This window comes from Chanos chanos, chromosome 1 (assembly GCF_902362185.1).
Source record: "Chanos chanos chromosome 1, fChaCha1.1, whole genome shotgun sequence".
NCBI lineage: Eukaryota > Metazoa > Chordata > Actinopteri > Gonorynchiformes > Chanidae > Chanos > Chanos chanos.
This window is the reverse complement of record NC_044495.1, coordinates 57190344-57211293: the sequence shown is the minus strand read 5'-3', so window position 1 is coordinate 57211293 and position 20950 is coordinate 57190344. Positions and strand designations below refer to the sequence as shown.

The following is a 20950-nucleotide window of genomic DNA, read 5'->3' as shown; positions in this document are numbered from 1 at the left end:
CTTCCTGCTGTGGTCACAGCGTGATTTATCTAACGCGTCTCTGGTTCTTTGGCTACCGTCATTTTGACTGAGCAGTCAAGAAACTAGAGAAGAAATCAGAGGCCATATTAGGGTGTTTTTGGGTTGACTACACGGCTGACTGAGCCCCGATTAGGTCTCACGGGGGTGCTTACTTCGCCCTTCCCCTTACTTCGCCCCCCCCCCCCCCCAAACTGTGAATACTCTCGTCACCATGTTCTAACTGCTACACGCTTTAGGACATAATGTAATTATTTGGAAACATGTCGTAAGGTATGGTATGTGAATACCATACATTCTGAGGTTCTGCATCAACGATCAGTTACGTTACGTGGGTGAGGTTACGTGGGTGATCAAAGGGGAAAAAAAAAAAACATAAACAAAAAAACCCAAAACAAAACAAACCGCGACTGCAGTTTAATAGGCACGCAGAGGAGATGAACAGGCTGATAATTTTCCAGGGGACCTGAACGTTCTCTGTAATTCTCCATGGACAGGTAGACTGCATAGCTGAAATTCCTCAGGCAGAAACAATGAGGGACACATTTCTCTACTGGTGTATCTGAATGCTCGCTGCTTGAGCGGGACATCTGGGAGAAAACTGGAGATTCTAGCAGTAAAATCATAGTTCTCTCTCTCTTTTTTTTTTTTTTTACCATAAAAATATATAAAACTATCTATGGCATGTCATGAGAAGACAATACATTACTTATTGCAGAGTGCTGTATAACTTCATGCAGAGTTAATCATGAGTTGTTAAACTTCCATACAGGCAATGATTAGAACAAATCATGAATTTAATAAAACAAACATACAAACCAACCGAGCAGCAAACAAACAAACAAACAAACATATTGGCGGATAAACAATCAGAGAAATTGGACATTTTAGAGACAATTATTACAGTTAATTTGATACTAATCAGTTATACAGTACCATGTAATTAGTGTATTCAATTAACCCATGTCAGTCATGAAACACTGTACTCAGAGAAATCATCAGAGAAGATTAAAGAGCGTGGGACAGAGACATCTCTTTGACTCACCGTATCCACTGCATTCTCGTCCACGGACAGAGGGAATGTTCCAGAGCAGCAGTAACTCTGATGAAGATGAAGCACTATAAAGCAGTGTTGCTGATGACAGAGCCAGGCAAAGACCAGGATCCAGTAAAGTGACTTTCTTTCTTTCTTTCTTTCTTTCTTTCTTTCTTTCTTTCTTTCTCTCTCTCTCTCTGTCTTTTCTAAGCCATTGGAGCGTTTCAGTTTATGAATGATCTGACTCATTCCTCTCCCTCCCAATTCCGGTGCTGCCTCCTCCTCTCTCACGCTTTACCCAGATAAAATCTGATCAGCGATGAGTCGACGACTGAGGTAAAATAAACATATTGGGAAATGTTCAAAATCAAAATTCAACAAAATCTCAGTAATAATGTGTAGGGAAAAGAGTTTGGTCCTAACCTATGGAATAATTTAACTCCTAAAGATTTTCTTGAAGATGCAGAAAAAACTGTACAGGGCCTTGACCTCTGACACACACACACACACACACACACACGCACACACCTACCTCTGATCACTGACTGACTTTGAAGGGATCAGAAGCAGACTATTCTCTAACATGTTCAGTCATTAAAAACACAAAGTTAAAGGAACTAAAGGAAGAAGTTTGAAGAGATTTTTAAAGACCATGTGGTGAGGGGATCTGGGGATGGTGTGGGGACGTTGAAACATTAACTATGTCAACAATCCAAAGCAAACAAACAAACAAACACACAAACAAACAAGCAAGCAAACACTGGGTTGGCACCTTTTGCACACCTGGCTGGTCTAGAAAGGGTCTCCTCTCTCTGTGGTCCCTCTCAAGATTTCTCCTATTTTTCCCTAGCGTCTGGGTTTTTTGAGGAGTTTTTTCTTGCCTGCTATGAGGATCAAGTCAGGGGGTGCCACCCTGCTCTGGTTGTTGTAATCTTGTGAGCATGTAAAGCTCTTTAAGACTGTAAACAGTGATACTGGGCTTTAAATAAACTTAAACTTGAACTTGAAACTTGAAACAACAAAACGGTCTCTTGGAACTTCTGAATTCAATGTCTTCTTAAACTATAAGACAAATAAGTGGAAAGAGATCAAAGTTCACTGACCTTTGGAGTAATCTCAGGATTAAATATTTGGCTCATGTGTACATTGACAACAAAAAGTCACGTTTGTAGATTTGAACCCACAACCCTACAATTATGAGATCAATTCGCATATGACTACATAGCAGCTGAAGAGAGACATTCAAAATTCTATTAATATTGGTCAGATAATGATTTATGGTCAATACTTGCACATCAGATACTTTGCCGGTAGCTGGAACATGAAGTTATTGTTGAAATTAACTCTACTTCATGTGAAATAAAACTATGAATCCACTGAACTTGTTATTTGACGAATGCTTGGATCCATGGACTCATAAATCATTACCTGACAAAAAACAAAATAAACAAAACAAAACAAAACAAAAATATAGTATATTTGATTTACCTGCTAAATTTCAAGAAAGAAAAACATCGTTTGTTCAATTTAAAAAAAAAGTATATAAAATAGTTACATACTGTCGGGTCAGGTCATCTTCTGTTTATTTGGAACACGGAACAGTTCATCACTTTCTTAAAGTAATGCATAATTTTCACTCTATATCTCAGCTACAAGGTATCACTTCATTTGAATGTCACTATATAAAATTGATTGCATTTGTGCAATATCCTTTCTAGTGAACTGGTCCAACCACAATCCAGTACAGATGTCAGTACATCAGGGAGGGCCCTTTGACGCGTGTTTTAGAATTCTACTTACCGTCAATTATTAGACCCACGCCTCTCTCCTGCATGCTGTTCTTACAGTGTACCACACCTGGATCAACCTGGATTACAGGCACAAAAATACCAACACAAAAGTAAACATTTGTGTTCAGGTCAGATGAGTTTGACTCAGAGTCGCCATCGCAACCCCGTCTCCATAGAAGCTCGTTCAGAATTGGGGGGGAAAAAAAAGTCAAAAGTTTCCACCCACATCTGAAAAAGCATTGGTCAGCATTTTTTTTTTGTTGAGGGTCAGTGATGGGAATGTTTCTATATTAACACCCACGTAATCTTAGACCTTTTCCTTATCCTCTGGCGATGTTTGAATGTACCAGCAGCCTTGTGAAATGCGGCAGTTGTTGGATAAGCAATACTGTACTTGAATTAATGCCAGCTATGTTGGATCAGTGAAATTTACTCACTCTTTCTCTCACTCAGACACACGCACACACACGCACACACACAAACAAACACACACACACACACACACAAACACACACACACACACACACACACAGCTCCACAGTACTCAAAAGACCCTATGCTCGAAAATATGACACAACACGACACGACACAATATGCAGTCCGCTATCTCAAATGACCCCCTACCCCTTTAAAAAAAAAAAAAACCCACACAACACCACAATTTTAAAATGTTATAAAAGAACTTCAAATTTAGAGCTGCCACAGACCCTCTCCTCTTTATCGCTCCTTATCTTTCTGGCTTCTGTTCTACCTTCTCTCCCTCTCTCTCGCTCTCTCTATTTAAAGATGGGTTGAGCTGGAGACCTCTGTCTGCACGCCTGTCAGCATGCATCTCTCCATTGTACTGGTTCTGTCTGCTGGTGAGTCTGTATTTTTTTTCTTCTTTTGTCTGGTGAGAGCAATCTTTTATATTATTGCTGTAGATTTGTTGCCAAAAATGATCTCGATTCACCAAACTCTACATTGTGAAAACACGTCTCATTGCATATTGCATGTATTCCCAAAAAAAAAAAAAAATTGCACTGGTTGTTTTAAAAGTTTACAAAAATAAATAAATAAATAAATAAATAAATAAATAGATTTGGTAGGGGGGGGGGGGGGGTATGTTAAGGATACTTTCCATGTGGAATTAAAATCTTCCCACTATGGACAAGTGCTTTTTTTAAAGACTCAAAGCTTCTTATATTTACCCCTTTAAACAACTCCCATTTTGTAATCAAACATTCTATGCAATTTAGTGAAAAGATATTTCAGTGGGCCATTATCTACCAATGAGTTATTATTTTTTTTTCCTGAACAAAATTTACCAAATGTGGGGGAGACGCACCTGTTGAATAATGGTTCTCTTCTCCTCTCAGCCTGCGCCATTCACGGTGCTACTCTCCCAAAAGCCTTGTGGGAGTTCGGAGGAACAATCCAGTGTGTACAACCAGGAGTGAACCCTCTGATTTACAATGAATACGGCTGCTGGTGCGGTCTAGGAGGGGGCGGCACTCCAAAAGATGCCATTGATAGGTAGGTGTGCCCTTCAAGAAATCAGTATCTGACAGGAACGGTCTGTCAGTCAGTTTTTTATGCTGGTTCGTTAACTTGATACATTTCGATTGGACACAACTAAGGTGTCATCGTGTGAGATTTTGCTCTGCTGAGAATAAACCTCCGTAGATTCAGACCATTTCATATACAAGCCCAAACCTAAAAGCGATATTTGAATAATTCTGGGAACGTGGCTGCAATTGAGCGTTGTACCAGCAGGGGTCGTATTTTACTAATTTAAAGACTGAGTTGACGGCTCAAGTCAGTGGGATGGTAGTTAGCTCCAAGTAAGGTAGTAACGCGTGACCCTTCTTTGCGTTGCACCTTTATATACAGATGTCAAGGGGGGAAAAAAACAATTTGCTGGCTGCGGTACGAGTTGAACGTGGCTCTTGTTGATATTCCATATCTTTTGTGTCCCTGTTGTGATTTTGGCACCTGATCGGACGAGGATAGCTGTGAACCTTCTCGTTACTCACCCACGCAAACACTGACGCGCAGAATTTAACTGCAAAGCAATCACTGTACCGGACGGAGAATCGGAAGACAACGATGATGGAAAATTCACTGCAATGACCCTGACTTATGTGTGTTTTATATTTCTCACTTGTTTAGATGCTGTCGTGTGCATGACCTCTGCTATGAATCGGCAGGCGACAGTGCAGCGTGCGCAGGAGCGCTACCACACCTGAAAAGTTATAGCTTCACCTGTTCCAACCAGCGCGTCATTTGTTCATGTAAGGAATTCAAACGGTATCAGATGTGCTGTGATTTAATGCTGTATATTGCAACGGTAAAAGCGTGCAGTTTTTTTTAAGAGGATGACGTCGGCGCCCACCCCTCCCTAACTTTCTGTAACGGTGTTTTGTTGCCTTGTTGAAAATTTTTTGACTCCTAATAGACTTCTGTGAAGAACTCTAAGAATACTGCTTACTTTTATACTGCAAACAGGTAGCAGTGCCCGTGTGACTTAATTGTTTTGTGTTTTCAGCATCTAACGACGCGTGTCAGGCGGCCGTGTGTGAGTGCGACCGAGCCGCGGCCCATTGCTTCGCCAATTACAACTACGTCTACAACTCGGATTACAAGTATCTGGACTCTAAAGTCTATTGCAACTAGGAGCAGGGAGCTTGAAAAACCACCTATGGCATAACTCCTCAAAGCCACGCATCATTGTATCTCTGGAAACCATCGCTCCACCTCTTGTTAAATTGTGCTTTGAAGAGAAAAACATATAATTAAAACGACAAGCTCCTCAATTCCCCATTCTTACATAATACAACCGAGTGCTCTGCGCACTTGTAGACAGTTATTACTTGGATTCATAAACCTTTCATTTTGAAACTTCCAAAACGTAAAACTGTATCACTGTAAGATATTACCACCAAATCAATAAATCAGTTCGAAATTCAATATATTGTGAATATATCAGGTGGTATGAAATGGTGGGGGGGGGGGGGGGGGGGGGGGGGGGACACTTCTTTGTTATCGTTACAGTTTAAGTTTAACCAATGGGATGTGTTTCCCTGTCTCTGTAGCACACCTCACATTTTCACTCTTTGGGTCATTTCAGAGAGCCAGGTCACATGGTTTTGACGTTGTTTAAAAAGAAAAATTGAATAAAACCTTTTTTTTTTAAAGACAGATTCTTGTATCAGTGAAGTACTGAGACTTTGGGATTCTCATATTTCCCATTTATTAAAACAGGCCTTGCTTGTCTTACTTTTAAAATACACACAAACCAATCACAGTACACATACAATATGTAGTAGTCATATCTGTAGATAATAACAGCAATAATGAGTGTTAGATCTCGAAAAGCTCTCAAAAATAATCTCAACATTATTCCACATATCATAAATCAATTCAAATGTATGACCGCTTAATTTGATCTGCCAAAAAAAAAAGTATATAATTGTGCTACAATGGTCCATAATTTAGGATGAGTGGAAGAGAGAGAGACAGACAATAATTTTAGTCCTTCAACCACTTCATGTGAAGTGATAAAGAAAACACACCACAACAGGTGTCAAGTCTGGATACATACGTTCATTCAAACTGATATTACAAGCCATCAGTTAGACTGGCTCTTACCTCATCATTCATATGATATATTTGTCAAACAATTTCTAAGCAAAGACAATTTCACTTTCTTATTCCTGTCTTCAACCCACCAAGCCACACACTCAAACACACACTCACGTGCACACACACACACACACTCACATGCACACGCTGCCTACGGATCAGATGGGTTTATACAACAGCGTGGTGACGTATTTCTTTTTGTAACGGTGAGTTGCACTGAGAACCATCACGCCATCCTAAGACAAAACAAACAAACAAACAAACAAACAAACAAACAAGCAAACAAAAGAGAAATCAGAAACAATCTTCACACTGGCTGGGTGGTCGATTGATACTGTCATTCACTTAACCATCATAAGACCCTTAGCCGGCTCATTATGTAGAAAAGGCTACAATTCACTGGAGGGCAATGGGTTGGTGTCCTGCACCATACAGCTTATGCAGAAGCATTATAAGCTGAATCAATACCCTCCATGTCATCCCTCTTCACCGTCATCCCGATGGCTGCTGCGGCTTCGTGTCCTCCTGCGCTGCTACAGCTGTGCCGTCCACCCCAACTGAGCCCCATGCTGTCTTGTCATTCCTCATACTACCTACTAGTTATGTTCTCATTTATTATCACTCTGTTGTTTTGTAAATTGCCCTCTGGGCTGGCACCTACTGCACGCCTGGCTGGCCTAGAAGGGGTCTCCTCTCTTTGTGGTCCTTCTCAAGATTTCTCCTATTTTTCCCTAACGTCTGGGTTTTTTTGAGGAGTTTTTTCTTGCCCGCTATGAGGATCAAGTCAGGGGGTGCCACCCTGGTCTGTTTTGTTGTAATCCTGTGGGCATGTAAAGCCCTTTGAGACTGTAAACAGTCATATTGGGCTCTAAATAAACTTAAACTTGAACTTGAACTTGAATCAGCTACCCTGATGTCGTCGTATCGGTAATACAAAAATAACATGACACACTCGGCATTTCTGAAGGTGTCTTTAGAACCCACCTGTCCCCCACTGCCTAACCTCCCTTTCCTTACATAAAAAAAAACCAAAAAAAAAAACCAAACCCTTGTCTTGTATCTGTGTGTTTGTCAAAGTATTCCAGGGGCGCAATACGAAGGGGTAAATTGATGCTCAGTCTTATTGTGATCTCTGCTCATGAGGCATTAGAAATGCGACTGATGCACTGATTGTAAGTCGCTTTGGCTAAAAGCGTCTGCCGAATAACAAACTGTTAATTGTAAATTGTGTCTGAATGTGGTACTGTACCTTAATGGAGAGAGCGTAGAGGTGATTAAGCATCACGTGATTAGGCTCAGGAAGCAGAGCTGGATCACACTGATGATCAGAGCACAAATATCGAATATATGAATTCAGATAATCAGCAGTCAGGAACTAGACTGGAACTAGAATCACGATTACCAGTCTCAGCATGTTAAATATAGGCAGTGCGTTCTGCATTACAGAATATTCAAACAGTACTTCAGCGTTGGAGCTCACAGCAACTACACATCAGAACTCTAACAAATGAAAGAGCCAGAGAAGGACATTTAAAGAGATGATTACAGCGCAAACCGATGTTTTCTAAACCGCTAAGACTGGGTTGTGTGACACTCTTGAGATTTTCAATCTGGTGAGAGCTGTGTCTTTCCCACTCCTTTACAAAGCAGCATATGCAGGAAGCTGAGCTGAGCTGAACTTACTGAGACCCCCGTGTCTTTGTTGAGTAACACCTGGAGCAGATGGGGAGGGAGAATGGGAGGTGATTTGTGCCTCTCGTCCAGTTTGACGGAGTACGCCTCCTGCTGGTACGGTCCAGGAGGAGAACTGGAGAGATCTGAGGGAAGGAGATAAGGAGAGAGACAGAGGAAGAAAGAGAGAGAGAGAGAGAGATAGTGGTAAACTGTGGGAAGTATCTAAACAGGTTTGGGTTCTGTTTTTGTAAACTCTGAATATAAACTGACCAAACCAAGGTACACGAAGTATGTGAGGTATTTGAGTGACTGGGCCCTGTCCCAATACTCTTTTATTGCTCTTTACCTTGTGTCCTGTTACACTAATGTTGCTAGAATGCCAACAGGACCGAGTATCTCGAAGCATTCACCGTATAAACACTGCAAGAATACCTTACAGTGTCTTAAGAACCTGCCTTTTACCCTGTTCGCTACGAGAGCGAGGGCAGAGAGAAAGAAAACACCGCAGGGAACCGATACAGAGCCCAGTCACTGAAACACTTCAAATATTTACTCGACCCCGGGTCCGAAACTGACCCGACGTGTCGGCGCATTTCTCTGAGTCTGTCTTCAGCGCGTCAAAGACTTCGAAGTCGCTGTTCTTCACCTGGATGACGTTATTCACGGCGCCAGACTTAGTGGTCACAACAGGCTGAGAACATTAAGAGAGAAACAGAATACAGTTTACAAATCGATAAGACTGCAGAAAACACCATCCATAAGGCGTACATAATCATGCTAAAGAAAAGCATCTTATGTTTTAAATCAGTGTTTCTCAGGGGTCCTGGAGAACCCCTGCTCTGAACGTTTTCCATCTTTCCCTGCTCTACCTACCCGGCCGAACTCATCCGTGGCACTTTTGATTGGCGGAGCACACCTGATTTAACAATAGCGTGTTAATCACACTAATCAGGTGTGTGTGGATCAAGGATAGATACAAGATATGCAGAGCAGGGGTCCCCCAGGGGCAGGATTGAGAAACGCTGTATTAAGTCACTCACTAATCTGTAATGCTTATTAAAACACAGTAATAAGCATTACAGATTAGTCATCTCTGATTCTGTAAAAGTAGTAAATCTATAATTAATAGTTAATCTATAATTAATTCCAAAACATGCATGAAGCAATGGTAGTTTATACCAATGACAAATGGAAGGAATCTACAACCTCCCCCCACCTTGCGATTTGGGGGGCGAGCGGAAAATGTAACAAGCTGGTTAACGGAGACATTTAAAGTTGATATTCGATTTGATATTTGACAAGTTTAAGATGAAGCTGGTCTGTGTTTTCTGGGTCGTTACAGGTGCTGCCAGAGGGCTCTTCTGAACAGTGATACACTCACCTCTTTAGGGTCCAGAGTCCAGTGACCGTCCACGTAATACTTATACTGATGCTCTCCCTCCGGAAGATTAACAATCGCTACAAAATTATTGTGACTGAGAGAGTCAGAGAGTGAAAGTGTGTGTCAGAGAGAGAGAGAGAGAGAGAGAGAGAGAGAGAGGGAAAAAGAGAAAGAGAAACAGGGAGAGAGAGAGAGAGAGAGAGAGAGAGAGAAAGTTACAGATCAATCTCAGTGTCACTGTACACATTCTGCATGGCCTGTGAGAATGAACACAGCCCTCTGTTGATACCGATACATATGGGTTTCCAATGTTGCCACAGATACTGTCTGACCTCTACTTGTCCTAAGCCTTAAGAACAATAGAAACATGACTTTAGGAGCCTAACACAGAAGAGATTTCCTCTGAAGTCTCATTAAATCCTTCTAATACACCGAGTGTAGAGGGATGTGGCAATGTGGTTTACTAACTTGTTCCAAGGAGCTGAGTGAATTTCTGTTTTATTATACAGTATACCCTTCTCTGTTTAAGACACGTTTGTCTGCTCTTTCTCAGTTGTTCCTGACTGCTCACCTCTTGTTAAGAGGGATCTTGGAGGCCCAGTTGTTGAATGAGCCTGACACGTAAATGTCTTTGCCGGTGCCTGTCCAACAGAACACAGTGGGCCTCTCCTCCGGCGGAGCCTTTGCCTCAGCTTCCAGATCTTTCTGCCAGGCCAGGTACTCCTAAAAGCCAGGGGTGTACAAACACACGAGTCAGGTTTAACCACAGAGAACTTCCAGGTCTGTGTTTTTATTCCGGTGCCTTACACACTTCCATGACCTTGACAAGCTAACTATTATTATGAAGTTGTACTATTCAGTTGTTTTTTTAGATGTCTCCATACAAGAGGTGCCCATATAGTTACCCCAAATGTGATTTTAACGCCATTAAGGAATGAAATGAATGATTACCGCCGCACCATACACGGTGATACTGCTATTGTGGGCTTTCGTGACAGTGCTTACTGGGGAGAGGACGGTTGCATGGCTGCCGGTAATGTGAGAGGTGAAACTGACCAAGAAGACAAACGACAATCTCCCAGTTACCTTTGCATCATCTGGTTGGAATATGTCCGCGTCCTCAGTGCTATCCATTAGGATTCTGGGACGGGCACCGTCTTTGGCACCGCGGCTCTCTCGTCGTTGCGCTTTCTCTCCATGACTCACGCCACTTCTCTCGCTGCTAGTGTTTCCCATAGCGTTACTCCGCAACCAAAAACAGGCATGAATTATCCTCACTCACTGTTAAATCCTGAATGAAATGACAGGGAGATATTACCTGGTTGAATTCCTAAATTCCTTCGAAATAGTAACTGGTGCAACCTTTCGACTAATCCTAATACAGCAGCAAATTAGCATGTAACTAAGTCAGTCACAAGTCAGAAGAGTTCAACCTTTGATCGAACGTATACTTTGAGTTTAAACAATCATTCACTTTCAGCTCAGTTTAAGTGTAGCCCTATATTCTTTGGCCTAATAATAGTTCAACTTTTCATTGACCACAGAAAAGAAGTCGCGGATGGTCGTTACGGAAAAAAGAACTGAAACTTCCTTGTTGACAGCGGAGAGGGTTTCAGGATAATAAAAATTTAATGAAGATTCATGACACAATTGATTTCACTGTCAGCGTCACAAAGGAAAAGAAATTTAAAGATCAGATATATGCAAACATATGTAGACCATTTAAAATCGCTTTCACTTCGATTAATTCCTACCCTCTAGGAAACTGAATCCTCTTAATTCGCCATTTCTCGCAAAAACATGGTTGTTAACATAGGTCACACCTCTTCCGCCTTCTGTTTTAGCTGCGATAGGATTACTTATGACCGATAGTCAACCGCTAGGAATTTACCTTCAACGTACCGATCTCTTTGTCGAAACAAACAAACCTCATCCACTGTAAAGCGATTGTTACAAACAACATACATGCATTGAATATATAAACTTTCTGGAATGAGCATCTATTATGGGGACTGGTGAAAAAGTGAAATAGCAAACATATAGATGCAGACTTTGTGCTAATATACACTAGTAGTCACTGGAGTTACAAAGAAACAATAAACGATAACTGTGACTGTGAGGATGATTATGATGTGTGTGAAGGTTTTATAATTGCATCTACAAGCCCTAATCAGGTTTGGGGGCCAAGTTCTTTGATGGAGTTAACCAACTGCGTTTCATTGCAGTTTCTTGTCTGTACCATCTACGTGGATCAGGTTCCCCGTACATTCTCACGGCTATCTCATTTCACTGTGTCACAACTTGCAACTCAACACCTTGGGAAGTGGCGCAACTGACCCCAACCGATCTACATAGTGTATAAAGTCTTAGATAAACTCAGGTCGACGTGCGAACGGTGGAGAACTGCTGGAGAACTGGACATCCGTAAAGACTTGGACCGAGAAGCGGACAGCCTCTTTTTACCCTGACACGCGCTCCCATGAACATTATCGCTCTCTTTGTCAACATTTCGCGTTCCGTACATTCCGTCTCATCAAACGCGTATGCAATTTTATTGAAATAATTGATTAAGAGTATAAAATACAGGTAGGGGATGAACATAAAGAGGTTCCACTAATGTTGAGTTCGTGATGAAACCAATAATCAAATATCTACATATTGAAACATCAAGAACGCTGGCTATTGATATAGAAATAATATTAAATCATCAATGCCCCTGTCAAATGAATCATGGTTTGTGTCTCACACTGCATTTTATTATATCCCAGATCTTCTCACTGACAAGTGCAGTGGACATAGATTGTGAAAATCAGTGATGTCTCTGGTTGGTCTTCTAGTTCTAACTGCAGAGAATATGATTTCTATATTTAGCCTCGGCCAGTGGTAAAATTACATATCAAAATACAGGATCCTTCAGACGCTGCAGATTACTGAAAGGTGTGAGGGGACAGAGAGAGAGAGAGAGAGAGAGAGAGAGAGAGAGAGATGGTCTTCTGAGAAGCACAAGTACACTGGTTTGTTTGCTGGTGTGAGTGTGTGACTGAATGAGTGTGAGAGTAAGTCAGTCAGTCGGTCAGTCAGTGAATCAGTCAGTAAGTAAGTCAGTCAGTCAGTCAGTCAGTCAGTCAATCAGTCAGTCAGCCAGTCAGTCAGTCAGTCAGTAAGTAAGTAAGTCAGTCGATCAGTCAGTCAGTCAGTCAGTCAGTCAGTCAGTCAGTCGATCAGTCAGTCAGGCGGTCGATCAGTCAGCCAGTCAATCAGTCAGGCATTCAGTCAGTCAGTCAGGCATTCAGTCAGTCAGTCAGTCAGTCAGTCAGTCGATCAGTCAGTCAGTCAGTCAGTCAGTCGATCAGTCAGTCAGGCGGTCGATCAGTCAGCCAGTCAATCAGTCAGGCATTCAGTCAGTCAGTCAGGCATTCAGTCAGTCAGTCAGTCAGTCAGTCAGTCAGTCAGTCGATCACTCAGTCAGTCAGTCAATCAATCAGTCAGTCAATCAGTCAGTCAGTCAGATGGTCGGTCAGTCGGTCAATCAGTCAGTCAGTCAGTTAGTCAGTCAGTCAGTCAATCAGTCAGTCAGTCAGTAAATCAATCAGTCAGTCAGTCAATCAGTCAGTCAATCAGTCAGTCAGTCAGTCAGCCAGCCAGTCAGTCGGTCAGTCGGTCAGTCGGTCAGTCGGTCAGTCAGTCAGTCAGTCAGTAAGTCAATCAGTCAGTCAGTCAGTAAGTAAGTCAATCAGTCAGTCAGTCAGTCAGTCAGTCAGTCGGTAAGTTATAAAATGGCAGCATGATGATGTGAGCATGAGATAGAGAGAGAGTGTAAGGAGTGAGTGAGTACGTGAGGGAGGAAGGGACTGATGGAGAGAGGGAGAAAACAAGCTGCAAGAAAGAAGGGGGATGGGAGAGAGTAAAAAGACAGAGAGGAAGAGAGAAAAAAGTGAAGGGGAGAAGTTGTGTGAGAAAGGAAGTAAGAGGTGAGAAAGAGAAAAAAAAGTGAGAATAAATGTGACAACGAAATGTGACAGTAACACTGGGGGCAGGTAAAGGTCAGTCGTCAAACTATACAATATAATCAGCGTTTATTCAAATGAAACACTCCAATGCACTTCTGTTAAAAAAAAAGAAAGAAAAAGAAAACATAATAAGAACAACAATGACAACAAAACAAACAAACAAAAAACATCAAACAACCCCCCATCAATACATCACTGATATAATACAATGTGTGCTATAAGAGTTTATCCCATTCAATCCTTTTTTTTTTTTTGTAAATTAGACATAACAAAAATCTATGAGAAATATAATTGAAGCACCCCTACTTGATAGTATCTTTGAAGATTCTTTGTTTTGGTTTTTCACCAAAAAAAAAAAAATCCTCATACAATCACTGTGAGTACATAAAAAAAAAAAAGTAACTAATCCTTTGGAACATACACAATATGTAAAAGTAATAGACTTAGTGAGTTTGCAAAAAACAATAACCAAAAAAAGAAAAAAAAACCCAACAAAGAAACTAAAAGTCTGACGCCATATCCACGCCCACGCAGATCCACTTCCTTCCATTCAATACCAGCGTACAGCACATTTTCACCCATTTTACATCTCAAGGCGCGTCTCAGCTCTGGCTCGCTCCGCTCGGGTGTCAAGTGTTTCTTTTCTTTTTTTTTTTTGTGAAAAAGGGCCTCTCAGAATGTAGACCAAATCACGACCAAAATTCAGTCGTTGCACGCAAATGTCGAACCGTTCCACGCGGTTAGAGGCGCTGAGCGGATTTGTGAACGGATCGGTGCATTACACGTGAGATTAGAATAAAGAAAAGCACACATTTCTAACATGCTAGTGTTTGTGTTTAAAAAGACGTAATAAAAATTAGCAACCTGTAGATTTATGAAATCCCGTCTATACCCCCTTCACATGTTGCCGTGGTAGTTACACTATATGACTCTTAATACTGTGTCTATGAAAACAAAAATATATAAAGCACAATTTGTTTCAATAAGAAATGTGGACACAACGTTTGCACACAATGTTCTCAAGGTGACAGAAATATCTAAGAAGTGTAGACAGAGAACTGAACTGGTAGAAGGAGCCAAACTTGCACTCAGTTTTTTTTGGGGGGCATAAGAAAGGCCCCCCCCCCCTTCCGATCGTCCCTGATGTCCTTCTATATCCGCCAGTCTACGGGTGGACAGATGGAATGGTGGTTTCTCTCCCATCTTGACAGTTTTCTGGAAGCGCTCTCTCCATTGGATATTCATATTACACGCTGGGAACATTGCAAACAAAGCAAAACAAAACAAACAAAACACAAAGAAATCAAGAAAGGCCTTCTGAGCACCTATTGCTTTTTGCAAAAATCATGCTAAACGACCTCATTTATCACCATGTAATGTAACAGATGTAAAGTATGCCAAAGCTCTGCTGAATTGTATTGCTTGGCATGTGCAAATGAGAGAGGGTTGCACACTGGCATTGCATGTTGTGGTTACACTGCGTGTGGGTGTTGAACGGTGGTTGATAAAACAACTGGTACAAAATGATATACTGGAATGAGAAAAAAAAAAACTCTGTGTGTAGGTGACAGGCTGTGGTAATCACACATTATACAGTGAGTTTGGATAAGTGTGATGTAATACATTATGTCTGAGAAAATAGTCAGTGATAATCTTATTGTTATGTGTGTATGTGTGTGTGTGTGTGTATGTGTGTGTGTGTGTGTGTGTGTGTGTTTCATGTACCGTGGTAAAGTGAACAATGCAGAAGGTCATAATGATCAGAATGCCGATGATCATGGAGGCGATTCCCATGTGAAGGGCCTTCCTCCCTAACCGCTGGGCTCCTTCATAGTCTTCCTCATCATAACTACTCTGAGACTGAGTGAGAGAGAGAATGAGAGAGAGAGAGAGAGAGAGGGAGAAAGAAGGAAATGTGATAAACATGTTGTAGTGAAAAGATAAACACCTACAGAGGCAGCATGTTTAGGGAAGTTGAAAAAACAGGGCTCAACCCAGAGAAACAGAGAAAGGATGATATTTGAGTACAGATTCAGTAAGGAAAACCTGTAAAGAGAAAGAGAGCAGACTTTCATCACGTTCTGTGCATGTCAAAGATTCTGTAAATAAGGCTAAATATCACATGTGTTTTCTTCATGATATTTACATAAACATCTTTTGGATAGAACTGTCAGCCAGTCAGGTCACAGAGCGAATATCGGATGGCAGCATGTGCTCCTCTGTGACCATAAAACAGAAACGCCCTCAGAGCACATAGTGAAGATGCCAGCCCAATTTCAGACATCAGAGAGACGCTACAGCCAAGGCTCTGGAGGGGCTTCTGGACTCAGACATCCAAATGCGTTTTATTATCACTCTTTAAAAGCCCTGCCCCCCCCCCCCAACTACTCCATTAATCAACCCAATCTCTCTCTCTCTCTCTCTCTCTCTCTCTCTCTCTCTCTTTTTTACCCTTAAACTTCAAGTAAATATCTCACATCATGGCTAAGAAAGCAGATTTTGGTCCAAACATCTTCATAATAATTGCAGTGGTCATTAAAAGTGATATGTTCTTCTGCTTTGGTTCTGCGATATTACCTCTTTTAAAAAGGGTGATATACTCTGCTCATAACTCTGCCAAGACCAAGACTCAAGTACAGCATTGCACAAGATTGGTGGGATGTCACCGAACAACATAACTTCACAGTGACACAATATATATTTCTAAAGACACTTCCCATGTGGTTAGCAGCCGCCGACCAATGAGATATCAAACACTGATTACAAGTGAACTGACCGAAAAAGGACAAGCTGAGACAGCGAGGGAGAAACAGAGCAACAGGTCTGATAGAAAAAAAAACAGCGGGTATCGTTGTAGAAGGCCCGGAAAAAAGTAACAGGAAAAAATGAAAATCATGAAGATTCGCGTGGATGCGCGGAACGTATGTCGAGGCGTGGGTCTGCTGCGTTATGACAAATCCAAAAATCAGTGAATTCAACAAATGTGTCATAAAAAAAAATCCCCTTCCTACATTCTGAGTTACTCCCTCTATATACCACGGTTCCCCCCCAATCCACCCCCTCTGTGGCTGTAGCGAAATATTATTGATTTGTATTTACATAAGGACAGTATGTCAGAGGGCAGGCAGTGTATGGTGTGATTTGCTCTTCGCGTGGGAGACTGTAATTGTCTCTGGCTGTTATAGTCTGACTGAGTGTATAGGCTTCAGAGCGTGGTTGGTTGCACACTCAAACCGAAACCAAAGGTGTTGCTGTACAGGTCAGACATGCACCCTACCCTACACACAAGTCCTGTCCCATTCGTGCTTGCGTGCTTCAGCTTTCAATATGAGTGATTCATTAAAAAAAACCCAAAAAGAAAACAGAGCAGAATAAAATAGATCTTTTATTCATTTGTGGGCAAAAAAAAAAGGATTAGCACTTTTTTTTTATTTCAGAGGCTCGATGCCTGTTTAATAACTTTGTGGGAAAATGTAATGTATCAAGTTACTCTAACTGTCTCACAAGCCTTTGTTTGGCTCTAATCTTATTTAGTTCAGTGCAAAGCTATTATTGTAATTAGAACTTATTAGTGGTTACAAGATTAGAAATGTCATTAGTGGGTTTGCAAATCACCATATAGAAGCCTGAATAGGAATGCATTACAAATGTGGCCATAAGCTTTTCCTGGTGCTCAGTATTAGTCATTTAGTCATTTATCTAGACGTTCTGAATAAACGCACATACGCACACACACATACACACACACATACGCACACACACACCCACGCATGCACGCACACGTACGTGCGAACACACACAGTCTCCAGTTGATCCCAAAATGTTTTTTTGACACCAAAACCACAGATGAAATGTCAAGCATGTGCCAGACAGGCACAAGTGGGAAATGAAGAGCATGCTCAGCAAAAAAAAAAAAAAAAAAAAAACCCCAAAAAAAAACAAAACCCCCAAAATAACTCTATCAACAACATTAAACAAGCACTGAGCACTCACAAAAACTCTGTAGGCTGGGTTTCCAGACGAGGATTCACTGCAATAGTCTGACTCACCGAGATTCTACGTTCAAGATCAGATAAGGACCGGGCCCACATACTGACTTTACACACAAGTTTCTTGAGTTTTGTAGTATCTACGCTCGGCAGACTGGAATATGTTTTTGCAAGAATAACGTGTAGGCCTCACGACTGTGGTGCAGCTCTTGTGCGAGACTGCAAGCTGTAGACCCGTTAGAGTGTGATTACACCCCTTACGAGAGCGTTATATCAACCCAAACGAGGTGTAAGAGTTTGTCTGGATGACGGTCCGCATTAAACACAACCACGCACGCAATACTGATGCTGCGACTCCAGCGCATCTAACGTGTTGAACTAACGTGTTAACGTTTCTTGTGGTCGTTCTGGAGAAGGAAGTAGCAACTCATTTTGATGTTCTGTCCCTAGGCATCTTCATGTGTATATATGTGTTGACATTTTTTAATATATAGATACTATTTCACATACGTTTTTTTTTGTTGTTTTTTTTTTAAATCGTAGCATTGTGTTACAAGCTTCTCATGTTTTGAAATACAAGCAGAAATATCAGAGTTTTGAAATTTGCGGACGAAAAAACAAATGGTTTAAAACCCCTTTACCTTTGCGAGGAGATGAAGCAGGCCTTAGGCTGAGTAAATGAAGAGCACTGGGGTTTTTGATATTTTAGTGTAGTAGTCATGTTAGCTCTACGTTGTGGTTTGAGTCAAAAAAAAAAAAAGAAGAAGAAGAAGAAGAAGAAAAAAAAAGGTGCAATACCCAAATTGTAAACCAGAATGTGAACTTTGCCCAGAACTCACACTATTTGTGGATGTACCTGTGGCCTCTAAAAATGAGAGTGTGTATGTGTGTCTTAGATTTCACATGAGACTCTCATGTGAAAAAATGTGTCAGTGACTAAACAAAACGTGCACATATTTGGACTCACGTGTAGATTTTTGTCACATGATGAAATGTGGTATGCCTGTACGATATTTTCTCAGGCAAATGTACTTTGAATTAAAGAAAAACAAAATCTGGAATGATAATAACCTTGAATATTTTCCACTGTGTGTAGCGGGGATTGCGGCCAGGCTGGATGGACGTGTTTCGCGTGAGACTGATGCAGGAGTTGGAATAGATAAATGAGATAAGACAAGCTCTTAGTCACACACTCTGGTTTGGAAACTTCCAAGTACCACGAGGGGCAAGAAGGCAAAGTCAGTGCCCCCACTCCTGGTTACTGGCAGTGGCTTTCACGCAGCACACATGACAGTAATGTCAATATTCGATACCAGCGTGCTTACTAGGCGTCTACGCTCATTGCCTCCTACTCAAAACGAAGTACAATTTGATATGTGATATGTTCTCAGTACGTGGTATATTCATAAAGAAAATATTCTCAGTTTATCTGTTATACAACTTATCTACAGTCATTTTAATCGCTAATTTTTAATGCTGCTTTTGTATTGCTAATGTTTACTTTATTACAATATTGGAAGAACATATACACATGTGTGTCTTTGCATGGCTTTGAAAGACATCAGGTTCGAATTTATTTCTGATGGATTTTTCATAGATTTACCAAAAGTTTTCCTAGTGTCTGCACTATTGACTTGCTCTAATGACCTCTTTTGTTGGCTTGGGTTTACATTGCCCATATATAAATTTCATACCTTTTTCCTGTGGTGCATGACATAGTACATTACCACCTATCCGTAATAAACTCAAAACTTCACCCTGTCTTCTTGGCATTTCTATAATTTCTCCTAACTTTTTCTATATTTTTACTCCCTAAAGATAAATTAATAAATATTTTATAACAGTCCAGTGCCACCCAGAAGAGAACTGGCTTCCCCATTTCTCAGTCTTGGTTCCTCTCAATGTTTGTCACTCTCATAGTCATAGGTGGTTTTACTTTCAGCTACCACCTCAGGGTCCTGGGCCTAGCACCCTGCTTTATGACAGCGTCTGTTGCACTACACAGCTGAAATGGAACTGAACTACACATGCACTATACCACCAAATATATTTTCACTTTGGATAGAAATCAGATCATCCCTCTATAAAGATGACAAATTCACCATATACCAAGAATGCCAATGATGTTTCTATTTGAGAAAAATAACTGAACGATTTTAGGACAAAAGGTTTACGACTAAGTGAATATTGCAGACGTAGAGCCAGTGAGGATGTGATTATGACACCGCTTCAGTGTCATGAATTTGAAAAAAGTTTGCAAGTACATTTTAATAAGAACCACAGATGCATCCACGTTCACTTCCGTTTTCTCACAGTTTGTCAGTGACACAAACTCCGCACTGCCTTCTTGCGCCAGTTCCCAAGTTCTCCACTTAGTTCCCAGCAATTCCAGTTAAACTCTTAAACACAAACAAAGCCAAAACAAGTCCCAACCATTACACTAAAACATTTGTAGTCAGAAAATTCATTAATTATGGGACAGAAAATTAAACCACCAGGAGCGTTGGGTGTACGTCAATGTGTCCATGTGGTTAAGCGAGTATACATGTTGTGCTTTCTGGCTTGCGTGCGCAGCTGTAACCGACATGTCTACTTGGACGGATATGACCTGTCTATTTATATCACTCATGGGTCGCACTGTGTGAACCACTGAAGCTGTGAGCTTTGGTCAGATTTCATAGCCACAAGTATCAGACATCAGTCACACAAAGTAACTGAGCCATATGCATGCTGCTCAGTTCTCAAGCCTGGATGGATGCTTTCTAACCAACTTCTTGGCTTTGTTAACTCTGTACAAACCTTTAAAATAAGTCAGAGTTCCCAATCTATATCAATACAATATAATGTTTCTACAGTCTTATATGAAATACTTTATGTGAATAAATCAATATAGAAGCCATGTGAATTAATCTAATGACAAAGGTTTAATCCCAGACCTTCAAACAAAGATAGAAACCCACATAGTTGACAGACGGAAATGACAGTGTTGTTTCACACATGCTTACCATTATGGAGAAAACCAGTGCCACGATGTTGATTGGCCACGCAGGACAGAAGCAGGTGAAAATGGTCAGGAAAATGTAATTTTTCAGGGGGGGCGGCCCCTGCGCCTCAATCCCCCTCCCCAAACTTCCCGCGCTCCCATCCAAAGGACGTTTGGTTTTCTCTTCCGACTGTGAGGCTCCAGGACTCATCACGAATTTTCAGCTAAGTCTTCAGTTCACTGTGATCTAAGGGCTTAATCAGGGCTTAGTCACACAAGAAATGAAAGGCTGTGAAGAGAGGAGAAGAGAAGAGAAGAGAAGAGAAGAGAAGAGAAGAGAAGAGAAGAGAAGAGAAGAGAAGAGAAGAGAAGATCCAAGTGGAGGGGTGCAGTACGAGGAGTCAGGGCTGAGGAGAGCTGTGAGTCAGAGGAAGGTAATGACCCA

General features: G+C 41.2%; 4 protein-coding genes across 4 annotated transcripts in view; 1 reads left to right on the top strand and 3 right to left on the bottom strand.

Annotated features, from left to right (window-relative positions):
* Window positions 1-62, bottom strand: part of LOC115805426 (phospholipase A2, minor isoenzyme-like) — a 1926-nt gene extending 1864 nt beyond the window's left edge. The window contains exon 1 of the mRNA XM_030766007.1: window positions 35-62. Coding sequence (XP_030621867.1) covers window positions 35-62 — 28 coding nt within the window. The remainder of the gene's footprint in view (window positions 1-34) is intronic.
* Window positions 63-3670: 3608 nt separating this feature from the next.
* LOC115805417 (phospholipase A2, minor isoenzyme-like) lies at window positions 3671-5499 on the top strand. The gene is made up of 4 exons (XM_030765995.1): window positions 3671-3704; window positions 4203-4359; window positions 4996-5117; window positions 5372-5499. The coding sequence occupies exons 1-4, from the start codon at window positions 3671-3673 to the stop codon at window positions 5497-5499; spliced, it is 441 nt and encodes a 146-aa protein (XP_030621855.1).
* Window positions 5500-6099: 600 nt separating this feature from the next.
* prkab1b (protein kinase, AMP-activated, beta 1 non-catalytic subunit, b) lies at window positions 6100-11321 on the bottom strand. The gene is made up of 8 exons (XM_030771647.1): window positions 11278-11321; window positions 10610-10814; window positions 10095-10246; window positions 9524-9617; window positions 8719-8833; window positions 8152-8285; window positions 7718-7786; window positions 6100-6704 (listed from the first exon to the last, which is right to left on the bottom strand). The coding sequence occupies exons 2-8, from the start codon at window positions 10757-10759 to the stop codon at window positions 6627-6629; spliced, it is 792 nt and encodes a 263-aa protein (XP_030627507.1). The 5' UTR covers window positions 10760-10814; window positions 11278-11321; the 3' UTR covers window positions 6100-6626.
* Window positions 11322-14465: 3144 nt separating this feature from the next.
* Window positions 14466-20716, bottom strand: LOC115805408 (transmembrane protein 233-like). Its single transcript, XM_030765983.1, has 3 exons — window positions 20528-20716; window positions 15259-15393; window positions 14466-14477 (listed from the first exon to the last, which is right to left on the bottom strand). The coding sequence occupies exons 1-3, from the start codon at window positions 20714-20716 to the stop codon at window positions 14466-14468; spliced, it is 336 nt and encodes a 111-aa protein (XP_030621843.1).
* Window positions 20717-20950: the final 234 nt, after the last annotated feature.

Excerpts from the sequence above, each read along its gene's own strand:
- LOC115805417 (XM_030765995.1), top strand. The coding sequence starts at position 3,671 with ATGCATCTCTCCATTGTACTGGTTCTGTCTGCTG. Across the intron at positions 4,360-4,995 it reads CCAAAAGATGCCATTGATAG|ATGCTGTCGTGTGCATGACC; the intron begins GTAGGTGTGCCC and ends TCACTTGTTTAG. Across the intron at positions 5,118-5,371 it reads CCAGCGCGTCATTTGTTCAT|CATCTAACGACGCGTGTCAG; the intron begins GTAAGGAATTCA and ends TTGTGTTTTCAG.
- LOC115805408 (XM_030765983.1), bottom strand. The coding sequence starts at position 20,716 with ATGAGTCCTGGAGCCTCACAGTCGGAAGAGAAAACCAAACGTCCTTTG. Across the intron at positions 15,394-20,527 it reads CACTGGTTTTCTCCATAATG|TCTCAGAGTAGTTATGATGA; the intron begins GTAAGCATGTGT and ends TCTCTCACTCAG.
- prkab1b (XM_030771647.1), bottom strand. The coding sequence starts at position 10,759 with ATGGGAAACACTAGCAGCGAGAGAAGTGGCGTGAGTCATGGAGAGAAA. Across the intron at positions 9,618-10,094 it reads AAGATCCCTCTTAACAAGAG|TCACAATAATTTTGTAGCGA; the intron begins GTGAGCAGTCAG and ends TGACTCTCTCAG. Across the intron at positions 8,834-9,523 it reads GGACTCTGGACCCTAAAGAG|CCTGTTGTGACCACTAAGTC; the intron begins GTGAGTGTATCA and ends TAATGTTCTCAG.